The sequence below is a fragment of the Lepisosteus platostomus genome, chromosome 3 (assembly GCF_059453375.1).
Source record: "Lepisosteus platostomus isolate fLepPlt1 chromosome 3, fLepPlt1.hap1, whole genome shotgun sequence".
Classification (NCBI taxonomy): domain Eukaryota; kingdom Metazoa; phylum Chordata; class Actinopteri; order Semionotiformes; family Lepisosteidae; genus Lepisosteus; species Lepisosteus platostomus.
In genome coordinates, this window is record NC_142613.1 from 36,704,347 (window position 1) to 36,728,959 (window position 24,613).

At 37.3% G+C, this 24,613-nt stretch overlaps 1 protein-coding gene across 3 annotated transcripts in view; it reads left to right on the top strand.

The window, feature by feature from the left end:
- Nucleotides 1–24,613, top strand: part of LOC148674824 (ezrin-like) — a 35,598-nt gene that overhangs the window by 9,003 nt on the left and 1,982 nt on the right. For all 3 annotated transcript variants that reach the window (XM_088625500.1, XM_088625499.1, XM_088625501.1), the window contains exons 3-13: nucleotides 4,490–4,573; nucleotides 9,527–9,622; nucleotides 11,190–11,464; nucleotides 11,649–11,732; nucleotides 12,343–12,489; nucleotides 16,302–16,398; nucleotides 18,528–18,691; nucleotides 20,208–20,338; nucleotides 21,273–21,433; nucleotides 22,140–22,232; nucleotides 24,082–24,327. In XM_088625500.1, coding sequence (XP_088481626.1) covers nucleotides 4,490–4,573; nucleotides 9,527–9,622; nucleotides 11,190–11,464; nucleotides 11,649–11,732; nucleotides 12,343–12,489; nucleotides 16,302–16,398; nucleotides 18,528–18,691; nucleotides 20,208–20,338; nucleotides 21,273–21,433; nucleotides 22,140–22,232; nucleotides 24,082–24,327 — 1,578 coding nt within the window. The remainder of the gene's footprint in view (nucleotides 1–4,489; nucleotides 4,574–9,526; nucleotides 9,623–11,189; nucleotides 11,465–11,648; nucleotides 11,733–12,342; nucleotides 12,490–16,301; nucleotides 16,399–18,527; nucleotides 18,692–20,207; nucleotides 20,339–21,272; nucleotides 21,434–22,139; nucleotides 22,233–24,081; nucleotides 24,328–24,613) is intronic.

The following is a 24,613-nucleotide window of genomic DNA, read 5'->3' on the forward strand; positions in this document are numbered from 1 at the left end:
CAAAATGAATTTCGGCATCATTCCCCAGGGGAAATGGATTACTTTCTTGTTATTTGTTACGTTGATAAAATATCATTGGAAACAATTGGGACAAAACAATCAATTGTGTTTGCAAGCTTAAAGTTGCTGCTACTAAGACCTCATGTCCTAATTCCTGTTCCAAATGTAGAAGAAACCTATTATGTTATGTGCATTCTAATACTCTTGCACATTATCTGAAGCAGTACTTTTGATAGGTTTTAATATACCCATAGATACAGTATAAAAAATGAAGGCATTAAAAAAAGGACTTCTAGTGATATTAAATATTTGCTTTTAACTTTGTGTATTTAATTTGTTTGAATATACACTCTGAGTCCTATAGTCAAATCACTTGCAGTAGGTGGTTAGATCTCAGTTATTTTTCCTATAGTGATATATACTTCTCTTGTAAGGTCTCTGTGTCCAGATGTTTAGCCTGGCAGGCTGTGTATACTGTACATGCACCGTGCTCTGGCTCACTGGTTAGATTAGGTTGTCTAAGCAGTGGTGGCAGTTTGAATTTTAGCTTACTAACATTTCCATTATGAAATCATTTCCTGTGGCAAGATCTAATAAAGACACGCTCCCTCTCTCTTCGTCTGTTTTTATAAATGAAGGGAGGATGGGATTTTGTATGTTAGGTTTGTGCTATATTTCCAGTTTCGCCTGTTTATATGAAACCGTGAAATGACTGTGTAGTATCCCTTCAAGGCTTACTGTGTGCACATCTCAGTATGTCGGTAAACATTATTGAAATATTTCCAATAACCTTGTTAAGCCTCAGGTCTCTGGCTGTATATGCATCTTTCTTTAAAAGAGTTGAAAAATGTTGCTTAATCATGTATGGAGGCAAAAATTAAAAGGCTTCAGTTTTTCTTTTGATATAAACTGATCTTTTGTGCACTAGGAAAGTCTTCCACATAATCTTAGTTCTTCATGTCGCATTCAGTCTTTTTCACCATCCACAGTTTCTCTGTTTGTGGGTCTTAACCTGCCAATGCAGATGGAAGTCTCTCCATTAATATTCGCAATGTTATAAATGCACGCCCTACTGCCAGAAAGAGACCATTGGGAATGCGAATGTGAAAGGAAGCCTTTGTGTTACTATGTTAATGGACTTTTTTTTCTGGATAAGATTTCCCAGGGGTTGGAATGCTTTCCTGAAGGCCTGCTTATGCTAAGTGTCAGGTTCGATGTGCTGCCTGAAACTGATGAATGCAGCCTTAGCTGTGGGTTTGAAATAACTTTTTACATATTCCTTCATAACGCTGAATTATCACTTAAGTCTGGTGCACAGTGATTTAATTCTGATCAATACTTTTTCCAGTTCTGAAACAGAAACAAAAAGCATAGGTTTAAGGCACTGTTGGTAATCTCTAACATCAGTTTTCATTTAGTTTTTTTAGCAAGTACACTGGGCTTCTAGCCTTTTTGATTTTAATGTGAAATTTGTTTGCATAGTCTAAATAACCCTGTTGAACTCTGCTGAGTGAATGTTTCGGGACACCATTGGAAAATACTTTTACTACGTTGCTGAAAATAAATGAATGTGGTTAGTTTTATCTGAAGCTGGGCAGTGCCCCCCCCCCCACACACACACTATTACAAATACATTCACAGTAATTTCCCAAAGTTCTTTTTTTAAGAGACGTGTCTTAATCAGTTACAAAAAAAAAGAACATGAACTAAAAGCCCTGCCTTTCTGGAAATATTTGCCTAAATGTTCAAACAAAGGAGGGTGTATTTTGAGTACTTTCCTTAAATATAGTGTCATAAAAACTTTCAAACTTTCTTTTGCAACAAGCTGTGTCTATTGAAGAGTTCAGACTTTAGTAAAGAGAGTTATTGTTCTGCTGACATTTGTGGGAATTTATACAGTTCCCTACTGTCCAAGGCAATGTTTTGTACATTTTCTGATGATATGCTGCTCAGAGGTAGAAGTCAAAGATAAGAAAAAAAAAATCCTATACTCAGAGGATTGTTGTAGGGGATTTAGAGTGAACTTAAACCAAGAAAATGAAATCCTAAAGGGTACTGATAGGGTTAACCCAGGGCCTCTTTCTTTTCTTTGCTTTGAAATAAAGACGCAGGGTCAAAATTGGAAACTTAAAAAATAGTTTGTTTAGGATGTTGAATTGGAAAAGTTTTTTTTGCACAAAGATTCTGGGCTAACTGAAACAGGCTTCCCAGCCATTCTGAAAGTCCTTTTAAAGAAACGGCAAGATGACTGTATACTTAGCTACCAAACCACCAAATGAGCAAGACAGACTTAACGGCTTCTTATTTTCAACCTTGCTTCTGTTCACTCAGATTGCTCCAGTCAATTGTATAAATCGTTACTCACCGGGTCATTACTGAATTTGTTTTCAATTGATGCTTGTGGTGGAAAAAAAAAATAGAGAATAGCTCGGGGTTTGCCAGAATAGTACATAAGAAAAATGTAGGCTGACTGTAGGCTGTCGAAACAGAAAGAGTCCTTTTGGAAAATGATGCAATAAAACGTCAGCCATTATGCATGCTGTTTCTGAAGGCTAGACTGAGAATGTGGGAGTGCTCTGAACAGAGTAATGAATAACGCGGACAGCTCTGTGAAATCGAGACGGACTTCTGAAACTCAAAGTGTAAAAGATCATCCTCTTATCACATGAGAACAAAAGGGGATTTTGTCACATATTAGAAGCGGAACATGTTACAACACCAGCTACACTGCAGATAAACTTTTTAAGGCATTTTCCTGTTTCTTTGCAAGCCAACAGCTTTGTCATGTTCACAAAGAAAGATGGATGGTTACTGATTATAATGAGGGAAAGATCTCAAAAAGAGGTATTTAGAGCCAAACTACAGTAAAACCACACTTGACCTTCACACAGAAGGACTCAACTGGAGTGATGTCAGCCCACTCATCAGTTGGTGGATTATGTAATAATAAGGCAATAGGGCTCTGCAAAACAGAGGTTGCCTATAAGTTGTTGAATCTGTCATGTGACTGAGAGACAATGTATTACAATGTATCAAAGCTCAAAGAAAACACTTTACTGAGGGTATACAAAGTCTGTGGCATTATGTCCTGGATTTATTGCAGTTGGGTGGTGCTTGTAGATTTTCTGTGAGCATTATGTTAAACTTTACCAAGCTATAATTGTGAAAACATAGTGGATTTTTCAGCCTCTCGATCCAAATATTAATAATAATAACAAACCTCTCTGGTAGTTGCTAAGGGTAACAGGTACATGTGAGAAAAACAGGTTTTGTGGGTTAAAATCTCCTTTGGAAACATTTGTTAATATGGTGGATCCCATTCATCCATGTGATGATGTCACTGTGCAGTCGAGGTTTATTCTACATGGGCTGTTTTCCTGAATGCAGTGAGTGAATATTCTTCACAAATGTGGAAGAGTATTGCAAATTTCTTTCCTTCTTATGCAATAAAGAAAAGGGGGTTCGGTTTCAAAATTCAAAATAAAGCAAATGCTATGCACAATCAATGTAAATAAAGTTACTGTTCTTAATATTTACGGATTCCATTTCTAATTTGAAATGGAAACTCAAGCTGTCTCCTGCCTGTTTGCTTAAAAGCAGACATTAACTGTGCTTGGATTTGCAGGGAAAGAAAAATGAATTATTTTAATTTAAATTTTAAATGATTTTTGTCAGGGATGAAGAGGTGCCTGTTTTTCAGATCTGGGTTTTAGATTCAGACTTTCTATGTAAAAACTTGCATTTTTCTTTAGTGTCTGTATACCATATTGCTTATATAGATTACAAAGTAATGTAAAGTAAGTAATTTTTAGATAATTGATAATGGCAAAGCTAACGGAGTATATCTCTGAATTGTTAGCCCTGCATTTTGCCAGAAATTCTCTAATGACATTCTTCAAAAGCTGTGGGCCAAAGTGTACTTGTATTGGGTGATTTAAAGTATGGCTATTGATTTACCTTGAACTACACCATAAAGCAGTCCAAAGTCTAGAGAGCAGTTACTGAAGAATGTAATGAAATACTTTTCCCCAGAAAAAGCATCTCAAAAGACCTTATGTCTTCTGACGATTTTTCATTTTGTGTTTATTAAGTATATTATTTTCCAGATTATGGTAATTAAACTGATTTCAATATAAAGTATAATTCTTGTACTTTTTCTACTTCTGTATAACCAGCGGTACTATATGTGTACTACAGTATGAAATAAAACATTTACTATACCTATACTGCAGGTCTTCCTATACTGCAAGCTTAGCTTTCCTTATTCATTTTGCATTGCTAGGATTTTTCTTCATAATTCCAAAATTTATATGTGGAATTAAAATGTGAGTTGTCCGGTTTATGTACGTGTGTTTAATATGAAAAGCCTTTTACAAACGATCCACTTTGACTTCCTCATTGTGTTTGAGGCTACAGGCCTCTTCATTAATATTAAGTAACATCAGACACATACTGTGTTTTTAATTATTGTGTGTTTGTTCTTTTTTAGGTCAATGTCCGAGTCACCACCATGGATGCAGAGCTGGAGTTTGCCATCCAGCCCAACACTACAGGCAAACAGCTCTTTGACCAGGTTTGTTCATACTGTTCAGTGGCTCTTTTCAATTCCTTGGTTTGCCTTATCAGAACCTCATTGTACTCAGGTTGCTGGTATGTATGGCAGTAAATGTTCTTATCTGCTTTTCTTCTCTGGAACATGTCATTCATTTAAAAAATGCTAGTACAGGATGGGTCGATTCCTTTTCTTTTTACAAAAAGGACTTATGCAGGAGAGAAGATATTAGCTGTATCTAAGAAAAAGCAAATATTTAAGAGGCCCTTTTCTTTTCAAATCACAATGAGATGTTAAAAAATAGTTTCTAAGGATTGACCTCTGTGCTTTTTTTTTTAACACTGGAGCAATGCAAGGCAGACCTTCAATACTGGTGGGGCCAGAAAACCACAGTATGCAGATGCAGTATGCATCTTAAACCTCATTTAGGAAATGTAAGCTTTCATATTGTACACAAGACCTCATGCCTACCAATTCCTATGTAGGAGTGCTTAATCAAACTGAAATAGGTTTTATTAGGAACATGCAATATTTGGTGTGCGATATACTCAGGATTTGTCAAAATAAATCACTTTTAGGTTTAAGTGGCAAATTTCTGATTTGATCAGATTGAAGGAGGTTTTCCACTCTCGTCAAATGTCAAGAATACCAAAAAGGCACAGTGATAGAAATGATAGAAACTTGTTTTGTGTACATAAGAGTAGCTGTCATTTTGCAACAATAAGAACTAGGCAAGAATTTTACTTGTAATTATACTATTGACTGTCATCCTGCTCCTACTGCTGCTTCAGAGGACCGTGTGGCTCATTTGTGTAAAAGGTTTTATGCGAACAGGGCTATGAGTTCGGAAATTAACCTTTTCCTGAATGACAGTTTTTTTGGTATAAATTTGTGAAACTGGGATTTCCCTCGGTTTTTTTAATTGAATGTTTCCTTTAGATAAACTGTAAATGCTTTAGTATCTGAAGTATAATGTGCAATATTTACCATGGTATGGATGCACACTATTCTTTGGCTTCCAAAGAAACATCTAGGTTTTTGAAACTCCAAACTTCCGAGCATATGTTTTCTACCTGAGGTGCGTCAGACTGTGACACTGCTCTTTGTGGCATTTTACAGAATTAGACTGTAATTAACCTTGTTGGGTGTGACAAACCTGTTAGAAATGCAATTAACTCCCTTTAATACCCACATATTTGGGGAAACGTGCTTGGGAGTCTTGTATAAAGTTACTCAGAATAAATGTACGTATTCAATTTTTGTGTACAGTACTAAGAAAAAGAGGTTTTGATGATGAATGCAATGTAGCAGCTGCCTGTGTTTTATTTGGACTGGTTCTCTATTGTTTGAGCACCTTTTTATACAAGATTGGAACATTCAGTGCAGGTTAGTTTGTGCTTATTATACCTGTGGGCTGATGTACAAAGAAACAGGCTCTGGGAACAGATCAGTATTGCCTAGGAACACATTGAAGGTTTTAATACCACTAGAAGGTAGGCCAAGCATATGATAGTAAGTATGGTTACTTTTGAAAATAAAAGCTAGTTTATGAGAATGTGAACTTCAGTTTATGGAACAGTTCGATATATGCATTAAGAGGTGAATAGAAGGGAGTGCTTAAGTTTTGTCCCCTCAATTTTTTTGTAAATATGGGAAATGGTGAAGACACCCACTCTCTGATGCATAAGGCATGCCTTCTTTATAAAATCAGTTTTGTGTATGTCCTAGGTAGCGAGGAGATATTGCATCAATCATAACACCTTAGAAACTCACTCTCAGCCCTACTAAGCCATTCTGTCTCCTGCTACAGCCACACCTAAGGACTTCAACAACTTTGAAGCCTGGCTAGGTTAGGCATAACGTGAGGAATGACAGCCTATCCCTTCTGATGCATTCAAAAAATATTTTTAAGTTACAGAGGTCCAATTTCTTTTTTTAAAGGCCAGCTAGCCCTCCTTTGTTGTATAATACTACAGTAATTCTCCAGTTGATCTGCTGCACTGATAGGGAGTGGAAGATGTCTCAGTAACACCTTTAATTATCTTTTTGTAATAGGAATAGATTATAATACAGTTGCTCTTCTTAATCACTCCATGCCTGAAGAAGCCTAAACATTGTCTCTTTTCCTTTCAGGATGGAATAAACCTTTACCTGTTCCTCTTCTAAATCACTGTGTGCGTTGCTAATTGAAACATATACATTTATGTATGCTTGAAACCCTTCATAATTTTGACATAATTTTCCCTATGTGAATTTAGCAGTTGAGAGCCCTTTTCCTGTCCTGATGAATGTTTGCGCTTCACAGAACAGGTTGCACTTGAATTGCAGCAGTTTAGATGAGTGGAATCTTGAGAGCAGTTTTGCTGTCTCGGTTTTGACTGGGTGTGCCAATCCAGAGACCGACCACGGAGCTCTGCATGAGTCAGAGGATACAATAACTAATGTGGTGTAGGAGAAGTGGCATTCCATTTAGAACTGAACTTGGCATAACAGAAATGTTGTAACTTAAAGGTCTGTATTCAGGACATTTTGGAGCGTTAGTCAAGTAACTTTTTATCATTCTGCAAATACCCTTAAGGTGGCCTGTTACGACGCAATCAATAATTTTGTTCATTAAGGAGGTGGTTGTGTCAGGGCTTTAGCTGAATGTGATTGACGTAAAGTCGTTAAATCTGCAGCATGGTGAAGTGACTCATGCCACACCCAAAGTGCTTTACTTTTTTAACAGCGGGGACAGTTATGAGTGTATTTACGAGTATTGCTGAATAAATTTGCGTTAGGTTTCATTTAAGACTTTGTGTTTGCAATTGTGTTTAATGTGCAAATTATGTTTAAAGTGGTTTCTCAATGAAAACATGGCCCCTTCATAACTTAGTCAATGTTTGGCTGCTAAAACAAACTTAAAATAAAGCTAATTTTTAGATCCTGTTATTAATGCTATTAAAGTGCACAATGAGCTTTATAGCAACTTTTAGTACAACTTATAATGAAGCAAACAACTAATTGGAGTGAGGAACTCACATTTGAGCTCCATTCCTTCCAGGGTTCTCAATTATAAAATGAAGACAACAAGGCTTTCATTTTGAAAATTGTTTTTAAAGGTCACTTCTTAGCAATTGGAAATAGTGTTGAAGTGAAAAAAAGATGTTTCCTAGTTGCAAAAATTGTATAAAATCTTTCATTGTTCTGTCCTTTTAAGTTGCAATTTTGTTTTCCTACAAGTTAGAGGTCAAAACCACTTTATGAAAAAAAAAACAATTGTGTTCTGAATTATAAGCTTCTTTTAATTAGAGTTAAGGTGAAGCCAGACTGTTTTTGTCATTTACTGTAAGTTAAACACTGTTTGTGGTGGGACCCAAGGATTCAGATAATTTCCAACCCTTTTCTACAGAACCTGAATTTAGTACTGAGATTTATTCAATAAGGGAGTGTTTCAGTTGAGTTTTGGCATTAACCTTGCATTCAGTAGAAATCTGATAAACCAGGCTTGGCCTGAGTGCTTTTAATATTTGCACATACTCCAAAAAACTGCCCATTTGTGACTAGGAATGTGTGCTTTGCTGTTGTGATAAGGAGGTTCAGAAAGACTTACCAAAGCAATAAATAATATTCTATAGAATTACTTTGGATCGGATGCAGTAATTTCTCTTGAAATACAGTTGGTGCTTAAACACATCTGGAACCGAATTTCAGTTAATTGCTTGATTATAATTGATAATAGGGCTTGTATAAAATACATACCTAAAGATTTTCACCATACACAACTGCATGTATTAATTTACTGAAAAATAACAAACTGAACCTCATTCAAAGCTTGGGAGGGTTTGGATGTTGTTACATGTTTTTGTTTTTATCCCCTTTGGTCTTTAATCTGAGATCTACACTGGAAAAAGATATATAGACTAGAAAGGCACAGCTGATTCTTTGCCAAAAGGCCATAATTCGTTTGTTTTGGCAGTGTTGAGAAGATGCAATAAGCCATTATTTCTAAATCCATATAGGAGAACAGGAAATGACTTGTCTTAATGTAAAACAGAATGTACTGGAGAAGTACATACACTAAAAACCAGATAGATTGGAAATAGGGTCTTTATATCACAACTCCAGGTCAACAGAATAGAGAAAAACACTGCAATATTCTTTGAGAAAGTTGTTGTTAATCTGAAATGTCTTTCTTATCCTCCTAATATTATAATCCTCATACCTAAGGGATCAGGATATTAAACAAGTATAGTTATTGCATGCCGATAATGGGATTTGTAATGACCTGTTTTAATTACTGAGTTGTCAAAAGTGGGAAAGTAATGTGTTGACATGTTTTCTTATTTTTAAATCTGAGGCAATTAAAGAGGGAACTCCCAAGGGTATCTTTAGAACTTGTAAAATAGGTGGTAACATACAAGATTTTACTAAATTCTTCAAGTTTCCCTTTAGCATATCAGATATTTTGTACTGTCATTACTCACAATTGCCTTATTCCTATTCTTAAACAATTCTTTAATGTTGACTGTTTCTTTTTAATTTGAATGTTACTGTTCAGTGGTTTGAAACTTTTGCATTAAGCTACATTACAACATTACTGTTGTTTGACCAACCGATTCTTTATTGATTTTTATAATTGCTCTGTTATATCTTTTATAGCATTCCCTGAATAGTGATGCACATCAGCCATTATGCTATAGAACACTTAAAAAAAAGAAATTTCTTCACCAATTGAAATAAACGAAAAAAAATAGACTAGATTGTTCAAGACAAAGCAGAATTTAACCAGAATAAATAAAGGACAGGTCATAACACCCCTTTTCATATGAAGTTTGACATGGGATCTTTTAATAATTAAGTACTCGGGATCTTGTGTACTTAACTACAGCACAGTGTCCCTATTTTTTCCATTGTATTTCTTTTTGTAGTGCTACATTTTTCCTCCAGCTGGAGTGTAGCATGACTCTGGGATTGTTCTGTGATTCTTTGCAGGTGGTAAAGACCATTGGAATACGTGAAGTGTGGTATTTTGGACTTCAGTATATGGACGGCAAGGGATACCTCACCTGGCTGAAGCTTGATAAGAAGGTAAATGTGCTGCATTTTTTTAAGGGTTCTTGTGTCTTTGTTTAGCAGCATTCAAATTCTGCTTTTTCTCCCTCCTGTGATTGTTAGCATTGAGATAGTAGCTGTTCTAACCTTTGGCCAAATGCTGGTGCTTGTTCATGTTTGATTGTGGAGAGCTTTGTGCTGATGCAGCAGCCAGTTCCACACAGCGTAGCAGTTTCACTGGAAGGTTCTGGGGCCGAGAGAGCTCCTATTCAGTTTGACCATGGTGTTTTGTTTCATTTAAGTTGGTGTTTTTTTTTATTTCAGGGTAGGGTTCAAGCTAGGTTACAGCTTTAGTTTTAACCTAACTTTAGATGAAATATGCATTTTCTAGGTTATTATTTAGTCTCCATATATTAATGTTCAAATTATTCCCAGGTTTGGTGTTTTTTTTTTTTAAGGACTTTTGGCTGGGAGACAAAGCTGGACTGTTATATTAGGGTCAATGGGTGATAAATTTGGTAATCAGATTTAATTTGACTTTCAAAGAAATTCACATTTGATAGATAGATACTTTCTTGATCCCGTGAGGGAAATGGGCTCAGAATTGCTATAATGTACTTAGCTGGTACAGTTATTTGTTGAGAGCACAAGGCCTGCCATTCATTCTCTACTTTGAATATATTTTCAAACTTTTTTTTCCCAACAATATCAAATCACTCTGAGCAGGTGTGTCTTCCTAAGCGAGATAAATGTGTTGTCATGGGGTTGGGCCATGATGTGACAGTGCCACAGCAGGAGCGATACCAGTTCAAATGTCACACAATCACCAGGATCTCATGATTGCTGTGCTGAAAAATATATTCTGAAGATTTTTTTATTAATTAAAAGGACCACAACTGAAAAGAAACATTGCATCATATAATATGATTATCCCTTGTGCTGATGGTGATTACCACAACTGTTCAGATTTTAGCATCTTAGAGGACAAAGTATTTTCAAAACGCGCATTGCATATGCTAAACTGAGGGATTTTTTTCTTTTTAGAGCAGTTTCCCATCTTGTGCAGTAGTAGTGCAGCTTTCAACCTTGGGAAAAAATCACAATAATGCTTTGATAAGTAATCTATATGCTTGCAATAATTTGTAAGAGTGAAAATGGATAAGTAAGCCAAAACTAACCTGTTCATGGCCGGTTTAACCAACATTCTTAATGAGTATTTTCTGTACTTGAATATTGCTTACACTTTTCCTAATTCTCCCAGTTTGTTTTTCATTTTCTCTTCCTTTAAAATGAATCAAAACTAAAAATGTTGCTGATTTTGTTGTGATATAAAATCTGTTGCTTGTTTGTCCTGTTTATGTTAAAAATCTGTGGTTTCTTGCCAAATATTTTGTTCTCCTCTTTCAGGAAGTGAATAAGTAGGAAGCAAAAACTAAACTTGTTAAACCCCGAAAACAAAAAGGGTCTCGTGTTTCAGGACTTGCTCAGTCTGTGCCAAGATCTGTTTATTTTTTCTTTTCACTTGAAAAAAACCCTAACAACTTAGGAAGCAAAACTACTCCTCTCTCTTTCTTCTTTCTCTATCTTTTCTCTTGTCGTCCAGGTATCGGCGCAGGATGTGAAGAAGGAAAACCCGTTTCAGTTCAAATTCCGTGCCAAATTCTTCCCCGAGGACGTTTCCGAGGAGCTGATCCAGGACATCACCCAGAAGCTGTTCTTCCTGCAGGTGAAGGAGGGGATCCTCAGTGACGAGGTCTACTGCCCCCCAGAGACTGCTGTTCTCCTGGCCTCCTATGCAGTTCAAGCCAAGTATGGGGACTTCTCTAAGGAAGTTCACAAATCTGGATACCTGGCATCAGACCGTCTTCTTCCTCAGCGGTGAGTGTTGGGGCCCTGTGCGTTGTGCTTTAATGCGATTGAATGGGCTCGAACTTCTTCCAGCCTCTCAAGAGGGGGTCTCCTTTCTTCTTTGCCTATTTTTTTAATTCCCCCCACCACCACTACCACACACAGCCACTGTGCTTTCATTTCATTCCTTATTAATTGGTCTTTCTCTCTGCAGTGTTCTGGAACAGCACAAGCTTTCCAGAGAGCAGTGGGAAGAACGTATTCAGGTGTGGCATGAAGAACATCGCGGAATGCTGAAGTAGGTTGAGATGCCATAACTGCGCCCAGCAGTCACCCTTCTTCTCGTTACGTTGTTCTTGAGTAAAGCGTTGAGCCTGTGTTTGATGACATGCTACATACTCCCTTCACACGGGTCATAAAAGTTGTTGCTGATAATTGAGTTCTTGCACCAATGTTGTTGAATAATCCAGTAAGTGAATGAGATTGAGATTCAGGATAATGACCTAAAAATAAAAAGGTTTTTACCCAAGAAGATAACCCAGACCGGTATTTACACACAAGCATCTCAAAAAGGACCTTGCATCTTCTTGAGTTTTAATGTGTGCTGTGTATTATGGGAGTGGAAAACTTCGATTTTATAATGAGAGCTATGATGTCTGGTAATAATAATTATATATGTTTTTATTATGCTAGTTAATTTGAAAAGCAATGAAAAAAGTAAAACCATCTGCAATGAAAATATTAATCCTTTCCTGTTATTGGAGAATAATGTTATAAATAATATTTATGATTAAGACTGAATTGGCTTTGCTTTACAGACTGGGACCCTTTCAAAATAATGTTTACGCTTAACAGGCAAAGCTTTGAATTTACAACCAGTCACTTCAATGTTACTTATATTTGAACAGGGAAGATGCCATGTTGGAATACCTGAAGATTGCCCAGGATTTGGAGATGTATGGAGTAAACTACTTTGACATCAAAAACAAAAAAGGAACAGACCTCTGGCTGGGAGTTGATGCCCTAGGTCTTAATATTTATGAGAAGGATGACAAGTAAGCTTCACTTTTCAGTTCAGCTCTGTGATTTACATTTTTTTTTAGTAATCATGATACAGCAGCTTAAAGGGCTAGCCTTAGTTTTCTCATTAGCTGCCCAGTCAGTCTTGGCTGGGTTAGACCAGGATAGTAGAAGATTTGAGCAAGAATCTAGAATATTCCTTTCTCCAGTCTGAGAAATCTTGCTCCATTCCTCATTGTCCTCATTGATCATACTTATGTTTCTGAAGTATGTGGTTTCTGCCAAGCTGCTGGTCTGCTCATTCCAGGACAAACTTATTTCAGTGTATGAAAACCTGGTTTGACCCAATGATATAAATAAATGAACGTTCATATGTATTCATTTTTCCTTAAGCGTGTCCGACTGTGTTGGGATTTTGTGCAGTGTCTGACTACTGCCAATGTCACGCAAGGTGGCCTAGCAGCTCAAGAGCTTTCAAGCACATATATATTTTTCACAAGCTCTGTCGGATGTTGCTCAGTTCTCATGCCAGCCTGGGGTTTTTGAACTTGTTGGTCCTGTCAGTCACGCTCTTTCAGTCATTGACCCTTCCCGGCACCACAGTGTGCCAAGTTGCCTTTCACTTGTCACAGGATGTTGACACTGCCTTACCTGAAACCGTTTTGTTCCATTGAACATCATATCTTCTCAGACCTTTTCCTCGTTTCACAGACACACACCAATTGCAAGAAGCAGAATAAAGCTCATATGGAATTTTCCAAAATGGACAAAAGACATTTTTTAGGATGTAGAAGATGTTAACAGTTGCAGCCTAAGATGCTTTATAATTTCAAAGCAGTGCATCTCTTTAATAACTTCAAATACAATAGTAAATCTTCATTAAGTGTGTCATATAAATGCCAAAGGCATTATGAAATTGAGATATACTTCTCTACAACTTCATAACCCATGCAAAATATAAGATCTGATGCGTATTGGAATCTTCTCTTATCTCTACAAGAAGAGCTCAGCATACTTCAAACAACAGACGAAAGGAGTTTGTCTCATGCCCAGATATACATTACTTTTTAATTACGACCAGTATACGAGGAGATCAACACAAAGTTCACAGAACATTATAGAGATTATATTATACCTTTTTTAAAAGAGTTCCCTGCTCTAGAACTTGCATATGAACCAGAGAGCGGAGATTAGATAGACTCGTTGAGATTTCTGTCCTTATGATTGTAGAGTAATATCAGGTGTGAAATCAAGATGTAGTTGGCATTGTGCTTAACACTTTACATTCATAGGTGTGAGGTGGGACAGTAAAAGAATAGGATCTTTTCTATGGCGAAAACATAGAGATTTGATTATGAATGAATATGTACACCGATGTGTTGAACAAGAGCTGAAGTTTCATATACTGTATCTTTATCGTTTCTGAGATGTAAATGTGTATCTGTCATAGTGAACTAGGAGATCAGCTCAAGGTTTACAGAACATTGCAGAGCAGTCAGTATACATTATACTCTGCAAAATTGAGGATATACATTTTTTAAACATGAGTACAAGGAAACAATCATATTTTCTGTTTCATTTTTTTAATTTGTTACCCATTGAGCTGCAAATTTCATGCTGCTTTTAGGTGGGAGGTTGAAGCTACAAATAAAGATGTTTCATTGACAATTTATATTTTAATGGATTGTGGTAAACTAACAATAGGTTACCATAAAACACACGTTTTTAAAACATTTTTTCCTATTTTCCTGAAGCTCTTTACATTTCCATGGAGATACAATGTTAAGGACTTAAGGGGTAACTTGCAGTCATTTAAAATTTCTGTTTGGTGGGTTTGTCCAAAATTAAATTCAAATTCATTGTTGTTGGCTAATTGGGTTTTATAGAATGTTTTTATGTCACATTGCAGACTTGATATGTTTAAAATGCTTTATATCTATGCCACAATGAAGAGCAGAATTTTGAAGAAGGCCTTCTTTTACTTCTACAGATATTCACAACTACAAGTTTTTAAATTAGGATGTATGTAGTTTACAAACAAGGTGCTGTTTCCGATACAAAGGGTGTATTTAAAGTGTATTTAGGGTTCATAATATGTATTTGCCTTCAATTTGATTTATCTCAAGAGGGCAAATGGATCTACTAAATGGATCAATATATTTTGATTTTAAAATTTTAAGTCATTGTGTGTAAACATTAAGGCCTGCCCAAATATTGTTATGGATACATTAATAAATTTGAACATGGATGTGACAAGCTAATGCTTCCCTTGAGTGGCGAAGGGCACATTCTGGAAGAGCAGTAACCCTTAGTCAGCTAACTACAGATTTGTCCATCTCTTTTTAGCGTAACAGCGACTTTTGAGAGAGCGGTATAATGAATGTCTCTCTCCCACATGCCCTCAGTAGTCACCATGGATACCCAGACTGGTTTATCAAGCTGTACAGCGTTCCAGAATGTGGGGCTAGCATAAAACCAGGCCCTGTGTGCGCCAGGAGTCATACAATGCTCCTTCCTGAGAGAAAACAATCTTGCTTATCTTAACTCTTTAAAGACTGGACATACTTGTTTTTAGTATTTCTCTTTTTTAAGGCCTACCATTCTGTTTTGTGGCATGACTATTTTATGGACAAATATAGAATTGTGCAGCTACATTCATCTTATAGCATAGGTATACTGCCCAGACAAGTTAAACTATAGCTGAAGGGATACTTAGACTGCGCTTTATGGAGTTTCACACTTCAAGGGTTTTTTTTACCAATTGTGTGCCCTTAAAAATCAAGAACAAAATGGTCAGACTTTTAGTTGATCTATCCACTGTTCCTTGGGAGACAGAGCCTGTCTCGGCAAGCAACCATCACAAGGCAAGATACCCCCTGGTTGGGCAGCCAGTCCATCACAGGGCAGACAGACACAGACAAATACATTCACACCAGGGCCAATTGTCCCTGACGTCACCAGCGTGTCTTTGGACTGTGGGAGGAAACCCCACACGAGGAGAACATACAAACTCCATTCAGATACTAGCCTATTAACTGAAACCAGTGCTGCAATGCTATGAGACAACAATGTCAACCACTGTCACCATGCTTTCTAATTTTAGCTTATGTTTGTCATTAACTACAAAGTGAATGTTGAAACATTTGACAGGTGCCTTTATATTTGGTTTCATGATGCAGGTGGCATAAAAGTTTCTTTTATAGGTGTTAAATGGGATAGTGAACGTTTCTAATAATGCAGTGTAATTCAAGGCATCCTAATACATATTATTATGCATTCTTCATTTCAAGTCTGGTATTCCAGAATTCCTTAGAGAATAAGGACTATTTAAACTTTTGAAAAAACAAGATGATCCTGGAAGGTGTTAAGAACAAAACTCTGAAGTAGTGTAATTAAAGAGCTACAGTACCACTGTGCCTTGATAAGCCACACCCCAGACTCTTGAATTTACTGCTCGTTTAATTTCCTTTGGGGGAACATCTCAGATTAGCTGTGTTTAGAAATGTCACAAAGGGAAATATAATTGGGAAATGTATATTGAAATGAAAAGCTTGGCTATCAAACTAATAAATAATGATATCGAGTGTCATGATGATATTACAAGCTAAGACGCATGTAGAACTCAATTTTGTTCAGTATGAATTGGATGTTCAAGGCTTTTTGAAAACTTTTATAACCTGTGTTCTGTTAAAGAAGTGTGTGTCTTTCATAATGAATACCTTCTTGTATAATCATGAGTGTGTTTGCCCCCCTCCCGTGGAGTACATAAGTCCTTATTATATTTTATGTATTCAGCATGATTTTCATAGCCCTTTTTTAGGTTTTAATTTTAATTTGCTTCTTCCAGACTGACTCCAAAGATTGGATTTCCCTGGAGTGAAATTAGGAACATCTCCTTCAATGACAAGAAGTTTATTATAAAACCCATTGACAAAAAGTCTCCAGTAAGTAAAATACATTTTTGGACAATTCAACAACACAAGGCAGGTGGTCTGTACAAATAAGGATTACTACATATTTTATCTATGTCATATTTCTGTAGAATGCAGGAAATATGTCGAATAGATGTAGGTTATGCATGCATGAAGTTGTATTCAGATACTGTATGTAGCAATGTTTTTCACAGGCCTTACCTTCAGTTGTTCTGTTAAATGAGTCCAACAGTGAGAGAAACTCACTGCTCAGCAGTGAAAGCTGCTGAAAATGCCACAGATACTGAGAATGGGAAACAGTGTGGAAAACGGGGGAAAAAAAGAACATTGAAATCCATAAAATGCTTTTTCTTTTTACTTGATGAAGGGTGTCCTTGTGAATTAGTAACCTGCACTGCTGAGAGTGGGAAGTAATTTCAGCAACATGAATTAAGACAGTAATTGCAGCTATTTTATTTCCTAAAGTGAATGCTAAAAGCATTTCAAGTTAGTAAATATAGATATTTATATACTTGAAAGTCCTGTTCTTCAGTCCAAGTAAAAACTGTTGTATCCATGATTCTTACAGCTTTAAAGCAGCTTTGCTGAAGGGCCTACAGATTCTTTTAAAGTCTGGTGTACTGAAGTTTCCATAGAAATGAGGGAAATCATTCCTTATTTAGGAAGGGGCGATCATTAGGGTTTCTAAGACTTCTGTAAATCTCTATAAAACTGTCATCTAGAATATGAGCGCAATTTGGATAAAAATGCATAAATATGTTGGTGTCATAAAAAAATAACTGCTTTTGCTGCTGTTCTCTTCACATATCCATGTGATCAGCTGAAACAATGGCAAGTCTATTTAACAATGTCAACAGTAACCTGGCCATGGTCCAAAATGTGCTTTTACAGATAGGGCATTTGATATGGTAGTTCGCTTGCTGTTCATGTGGGATACCTTGGGAATGCTATGAATATGCAGACTTTATCGGCTCTTTATGTACCAGGAGTCTTATGACTTTACCTAAAAGAGAAGATTACAGCTATTCAACTGAACAAGCAGAATTGTAATAACTCCAAATCATATCAGTTTAGCCAGTAAAGTACAGTGGCTTAGGGTCAGAGCACAGGTGACATTTCCTATCCCTCTCAGAGGGTAGAGGTTTTGTCATCAATTAACCAGTCTCTTCACACTGGTTCTTAATGCAAAGGGCTTGTTATAGTATTTTTGTAAATAGTAAATTGTCAGTGTCCTTTAATATCTGTTTGAATTCTGTATTTGCACAGTTGTTCCACTACCACCACCAGATCTGATAAATGTTCAGAAATAACAGACGATTCCGTTATGAATAATGAGATTTTTTTAAACCATTGATCAGTTTTAATAAACTGTGTTAAAAGCAATGGCAGGCTGATTTAGTCCTGTCATCAGATTTTCATTTTTTCCCCCATGCCTCAAACACTGAAACGACAGATCGTTTCCAAACATACTGCTTACTTTTAATAACTGGTCTGGCTGGAGATAGTAGGAGCATGTTTTGAATGCTACAGTACAAGAGTGCCACCTGAAGGACATGGAAGAGAAATGCTCTTCACAGGCTGGTGCCTGAGAGCTCTACAAGCTTTTCTTTTACTATATATTGGTTACAATTTAAGCATCAAAAGGCGTAATAATGAAATATTTTCTGCCGATGTGTGATCTTGAAATCTATTACTCCAGATCATCAGGCTTGTGTAGTATGCTGTCTGGACAAATACCATTGAACAACAGCTGATTGAATTTGTGGCTTTAATAAAGAAAAGTTAGAGGAAATATCCTGAAGGTATCTTAATTGCCAACAGGAGCATTACATCGCCAGTTCAGTATCTTGATAGTAGTGTGGAGATTCGTTCATATCCCAGTTTAAATAAGCTGATTTGGTATTTAGATGTGATCTCTTTGACTGGAAGTAAAAACGTGGATCTGTAGCCATACAGTATTTGTCCTGTGGTAACAGGTATAAGTGCAATATAAGAATTTCAGAGGCAAATTTAAGTTTGAATAGGGAATAAAGATTGAAAGGTGGGAAGGTGAAACATGAAGGTGGGAATTCAGGCAGGCCTGAATAAAGGCTCATTGTTTGTCGCCTATAATTTGTGTATTTCCTCTGCGTGTCTCTCAGGACTTTGTGTTCTACGCTCCCCGTCTGCGAATCAACAAGCGCATCCTGCAGCTGTGCATGGGGAATCATGAGCTGTACATGCGCCGCCGGAAGCCTGACACCATCGAGGTTCAACAGATGAAGGCCCAGGCCCGTGAGGAGAAGCACCAGAGACAGCTAGAGAGGTACTGTGCACTTGTTCTGTCTCTCTAGACCCCGATTCACTTCTCACCATACAATTCACTAGGAGCCACTGCACATGTGATACTAAGTGAGGAAAATTAATTATAAGTCATTAGTCTAATTAGAATAATTAACAATTAGTCTTGAGGTCTAATTTTTTTTTATTCTTTAGTCCATAGCCACTCATTGGTAGCTTCCAGCTCAGGACTTTAATACTGCACTGTTGGAAAAAAATCTTGCCTTTGTATTCTTGAGTTTCATTTGGGGAATATACATTTGTGATTGACACATTTTTTGCTTGCCATTCTTCAAGCATACACACAGCAGACTAGATGATCTATTCAACCGTTCACGAACAGTGTCCCTCTTCGTGTTTGCGTGTCTGGCGACAGAGGGGAGCTGAAACATGGCTTTCAGAGCACAGGAAGACTCTCATTACAGTTTGTTCTTACTTTATTGTATTCAAAGGTCATCAAAACCATTGTCTTTACAATACAACATGGGAAGAGTAACATGAACCTTTGTGTAAATGCTCAACATGGTTTTCTTTACTAATATTTGCACAGATTGAAAATATTAGTTTTTCCTCCTCAAAGATAATTGAGTAAATGACATACAATAAATTGTATTGTGACGGTACAATTGTAAGATGAGAAATGTATTTGTATATTGATCATCTCAATAATTCATGAGCAGCTTAAAACTGTATTTATGTATAGAAGGTATGGATACATATTCATTCCTTCATTTTGTCTACCCTTTCAGAAAATAAATAGGATGCTGGTTGCATTTTACTTTTACTTGGTGCCTATATGGCTCATAACTATTTAGTAGTATGATTTTAATATGGTAAGTGTAATGAGTAATAGTAAGACTTTTTCTACATTGGACGTATAGCTTACAAAGATAAGTACTGTCTGAAAATTGGAGTACGGCAACATTATATATTTTTCTTCAAAGGATAATTTTAATAGAGTTATTATTAATTCTGTGCGTACCAGAATTTGATTACTCACCACAACAGCCTTTAGTAACAACCTGTTTAGCTTAATCTGATCTTATTATTGGCCTGAATTCTGACTCAAGTTTTATATTATTATAAGTAGTAATAGCATTTGACTTCTTGATTAGTGTTTGAAAATAAAAATGTTTGGTGAAAATCTTATTAGACTGATGTACAGAAAGCCGAATACATTAGGATTGTTCTTTTTAAAAAAAATCCTTCATTAGATTGAAAATACACTTAATTGCAATGAATGAGTGCACAAGGGTGGCAAAAGTGACTGTTGGTGTGGAGTTATATCAGCACTGCTGTGGAGATGAACCTGATGGTCACCAGTGTCCCTCGAGTCCAGCCAAGAACAACTAAAATCCCCAGTTGGTGGGAGTGTAGTCTCAGCAGCACCCTGCACTCTTTATACAGGGGTGCGTTTGCTTTGTTGTGTGTGTTAGCACCTGTCACTTTCTGGATTTATTGTGTCCTGGTGCTTTGTCAATGCTGGGGTTTCTTATCTGCAGAGCCCAGCTGGAGAACGAGAAGAAGAAAAGGGAGGCCATAGAAAAGGAGAAGGAGCAGATGGAGCGGGAGAAGCAGGAGCTGATGTTAAGACTGCACCAGTTTGAGGAGAAGACCAGGAAGGCAGAGAAAGGTAAGGGCCATGGAGTGTCTAGAAAGTGTCTGTATGTCTGCTATCTCTGTATGGGTTGCAAAAATAATTTGAAGATCGTTTTTTTTTTTTTAGTCTTCTGTGAAAAAATAAGCATTAAAATTGTGGCTTCACATTTATGCCTTGTGATGTTTATGGTGTTAAAAATTAAGTAAGGTAATTATGCAATTTAAAACACTGGGGTACATGAGGCAAAGGTTTCCTATTGGTATTCTTTTACTGTACTACAGTGATGTACAGAAAATGTCCTGGGATGAGGAGAGGGCCTGGCCAGGCCGTTACTTTCCCAAAGTAGACATATGCATCAGAAATCTATCTGATCAAGCGATCTGGTAAATTCTGTGGACCACTTGTTTTTGGAATAATTTTTTATTTCCACTACCGTGTCCCAGTCGGGGTAAAAAAACAAATTCTTGTAGTTTCTTTGACAGGATTTTCACCTTGAACATACTGTTTTAATGCCTTTTAGTCACATAGAGGATTTTGGTAACTTGTCTGACAGCATTATGCCCTCACTGCTCCTGTGCAAGTACACTAAAATATTATTTTTATCAGACTTACTGCATCTGCCTTATAAAATAGCCCCCCTTTTTATTATAATTTAATTTATTAGATTCCTAACACTTGTGCTGGTTACAGCTCTACTATTTGGTCCAGTGTGCTGTAAATATGGTTGAGACTGCTATACGCAAGTATCCTTGCACATTAAATTGTAAATCCAGTAAAACTGAGTCAGAAACTCCAGTTTCAATGATGTCACCTGGCCCAGTTCCCACCTGGAAGCACATTTCGCTGTGCTGCGCGAGAACGAGTGGGGATGCCCACAGTGTCCCCTCCCGAAGCCAGTGGGGGTGCAGCGGCGCGGTATCGTGCTCTGCCGCTGGGCGTCGCTGAGGGTCTGCGTGTGCTTTTGCAGACCTGCAGGAGCAGATGCAGAGGGCCATGCAGCTGGAGCATGAGAGGAGGAGGGCGGAGGAGGACGCCGCGCGGCTGGAGGCCGAGCGCCAGGCTGCCCTTCTCGCCAAGGAGGAGCTGGCCAGGCAGGCTGAGGACCAGATGAAGAGCCAGGAGCAGCTGGTGAGCAGGTTTTCCCCGCCAGCAGGGAACTGCACACGTCCTGTTCGCTGTCTGGTTTCCTTGAGTATTCTCTTAAACTTGGCATTTGACTTGGAAGTTTTGCTTTCTGACATCTGCCAAGCAACCTCTCTTTATTGATCTGTCCTTGAGAAGCACATAGCATGTCACACAGTTCACTTTTTGTTGAGCAAAAGAAATTAAGTTGAAATGATTCTTACATTATGTAAATGTGTAGCTCCTGGCTTTTTGTCTTTGGTTTTTATTTTCTAACCTCCCTTAAAAACATATACAGTCATTAAGTCATCATTGGAGTCCAGTTGTGAAAAAGATTGACTTCTCTCTGGGTTTAGGATCATTCTTATTATTAATTAGAATGCTTTTAGACATTGTACAGTTATTTTGAAATGTCAACATTCATTTATGTAGGGTCTGCAAGTATTATTTGACTTCTAGTGAAAATACGTCCACAGCAGGTAAAAATCTACTGCAAGCTACATTATGATACGGCAGCACTGAAATGTGTGGATCAGCATTGCCTGCAAGCTTTACTTGAGGGATTGTTGAGGCAATGATGGCGGCTGCGATAGAGGGTGAAGAGGAGTTCATCTTGTTTCGTGATCGGCAGAGGTTTAGCACTTTTAACTTGAAAACGGAATCCAGAAACAGTAAAGTGAGGGCCACGGTAAGCAAAATTTTTTTTCCATAGGCTGCGGAACTGGCAGAATACACAGCCAGGATTTCTTTGCTGGAGGAGGCTAAGAGGCGCAAGGAAGAGGAGGCTGACACATGGCAGCACAGGGTGAGTAAAGACGCTCAGCACTGCAGGGTGCTGGCGATTTGCTTCTCAACAGCAGGGGGCTCCTTCCTGTCTTCACTCTGCTGGCAAAGAGTTCAAGAAAAGCATTTTTAATAAGAAAATATTTTAAATAATCTTTGAGTTATTAGAGAACACAGACATGTAAGATTTACTTGCAGCACATCAACTTAACAGTCAGCACTGTCAATGTTTGAGGCTGTACCTCAAGAACGGAAACTGTTGATCCTGACCTAGACTATTAGACTTTTGAACATTAGACTACTACACAGACTCTGCTTACTACATTCTCTAAGAATTTTTAAAGACTCACTGTGCCAAGGCAGTTCAGGTAGTTTGCAGCTATTGGTACAAGGCAAGTACCTCTTTCACAAAGTCTGTATGAACACAGATTAAATGCACTTCTAACAAGGAAAACCTTTTGAACAACAGACAACAGTCTGAATCATGATTGAAAATGTGTGTGTACTACAGTTTTGAGTATTTATACTATAGTAACATTTGTATTAAATGTACAAAGTTAAACAATATTTATTGTCTTACAAGATGAAATTGTTATATAAACCCAGATATTTTCCTGTATATATTCCTTAAAGATATATTTCTATGAGGTGGAATCCATTATTATTAATCATTAATAAGCATGTAAAAATCTGAGTTTGGTATATATTTTGCTTGATAGACACATCTTGTTGAAGCATGCTTACTTTTATAATCACAATTGACATGTTCTGACAAATTCCAATTGGAAAAATTGAATTATTCTAGGTCCGATACCTACTGTATAGTACATTTAAAAACAAGGGTCTCATAAATATGAATATGATAGCGCCTGTCTTTCTGTATATACTACTTTTGCCAAGATCTAATATTTTTTTCAGTAGCTTTTATTTCTACACTTTAATACAGAGCTTTCTATTAAATCATTCTCCAGATGTGAGCTGGGTGAATTTCACAATAAAAGTGGTCTTATTCAACCTATTTATTACTGTCTTTTTAGTCTTACTTTAGGACGTCTGTTGAAACATTCCTAGAGGTTGTTACAACCCGTTTTTCTTGCTTTCCTAAGAACCTGCCGCCTTTCTTTTGTGACGCTTGAGCCATGCTGTACAGCACTCGCAGAACATTCTGTTCTGTGGCACTAAATAAAGGAAAAATGCAAGGTCAAGGATTTTCTCATAGAAATACTAATAGGGGAGTAGTTTAAAATCTGCAAGAGGTGAAAGGCAGACATAAAACAAACTTATTTGCCTTTCTATTCTTTTCAAAATGATGTTCATTTAGCCAAGAAATTTCAGTTTTAAACCCTTTGTACAAGAAATACAGAGGGGAGGAAATAAATCCACAGCAGCACAAAAAACAAGTGAAACATCAGTATGCAGACAGATTGTTACAACAATGTGCCTCACCTAGGCTATCATAATGGGAAGACTAGTCTACTAATGGACAGTTAAATACAGATTTGTCATAATAGAAAGTCTTCAAAAACCGATAATTTGAGGCAGCAATTCCACAAGTTTACAATTGATTTTAGCCACTGATATGAAGAGTGTCAGTTGTTGTGAATTTAGAAGATCGTGGCCACACAGAACTGTTAACTAGCAGTTAGTATATGAAAATTAAGAAGTACGATAGCATTGCTATTAACAAGAGGGCTGTGTACCTAATAGACTTACTGTACATTGTAAAATGTACCATTGTATCAACCAATTTGTTTAACATTGTGGTGTATTTTGTCATTCTTAATGTATTCCTATCAAGTATAGGCTCTTTAGAAGCAAAGGTGTATTTAAGTTGTCATTATCATAATCGGAGTGACCTTTCCTTTTCTCAGGCTAAGGAAGCCCAGGATGACCTGATGAAGACCAAAGAGGAGCTGCACATGGTAATGAGCGCCCCTCCTCCTCCTCCCCCTCCCCCAGTCTTCGAGCACGTGGATGAAAATGAGCAGGACGACGGGGAGGAGAACAACAGCACATACAGCGCCGACCTGCAGACCGAGGGCATCAATGACCACCGCCACGAGGAGGAGCGGATCACAGAGGCCGTGAAAAACGAGCGCGTGCACAAACAACTGCTGGTGAGTACAGGTGCCGCTGGGCTGTAATTTGGCAAAGATGCCTTAAGCTTAGCAAGCATTCAAACGCTGTGCATTGCTACAGCAGCTACCTTTTTCAGGATATTTTTTTCTTCATATTTGTTTTTTATTGCCGTCCAATATTTTGCACAGTAATCATTTTAATAATTATTTAGTTATAATAGAAATAGTTATAAAATGGAAAATGACACAAAAAACATATCCCCTTCACCCCCCACATCCCTTGCCCAAAACAAGCAAGGATTACACACTTAATACATAATCAATG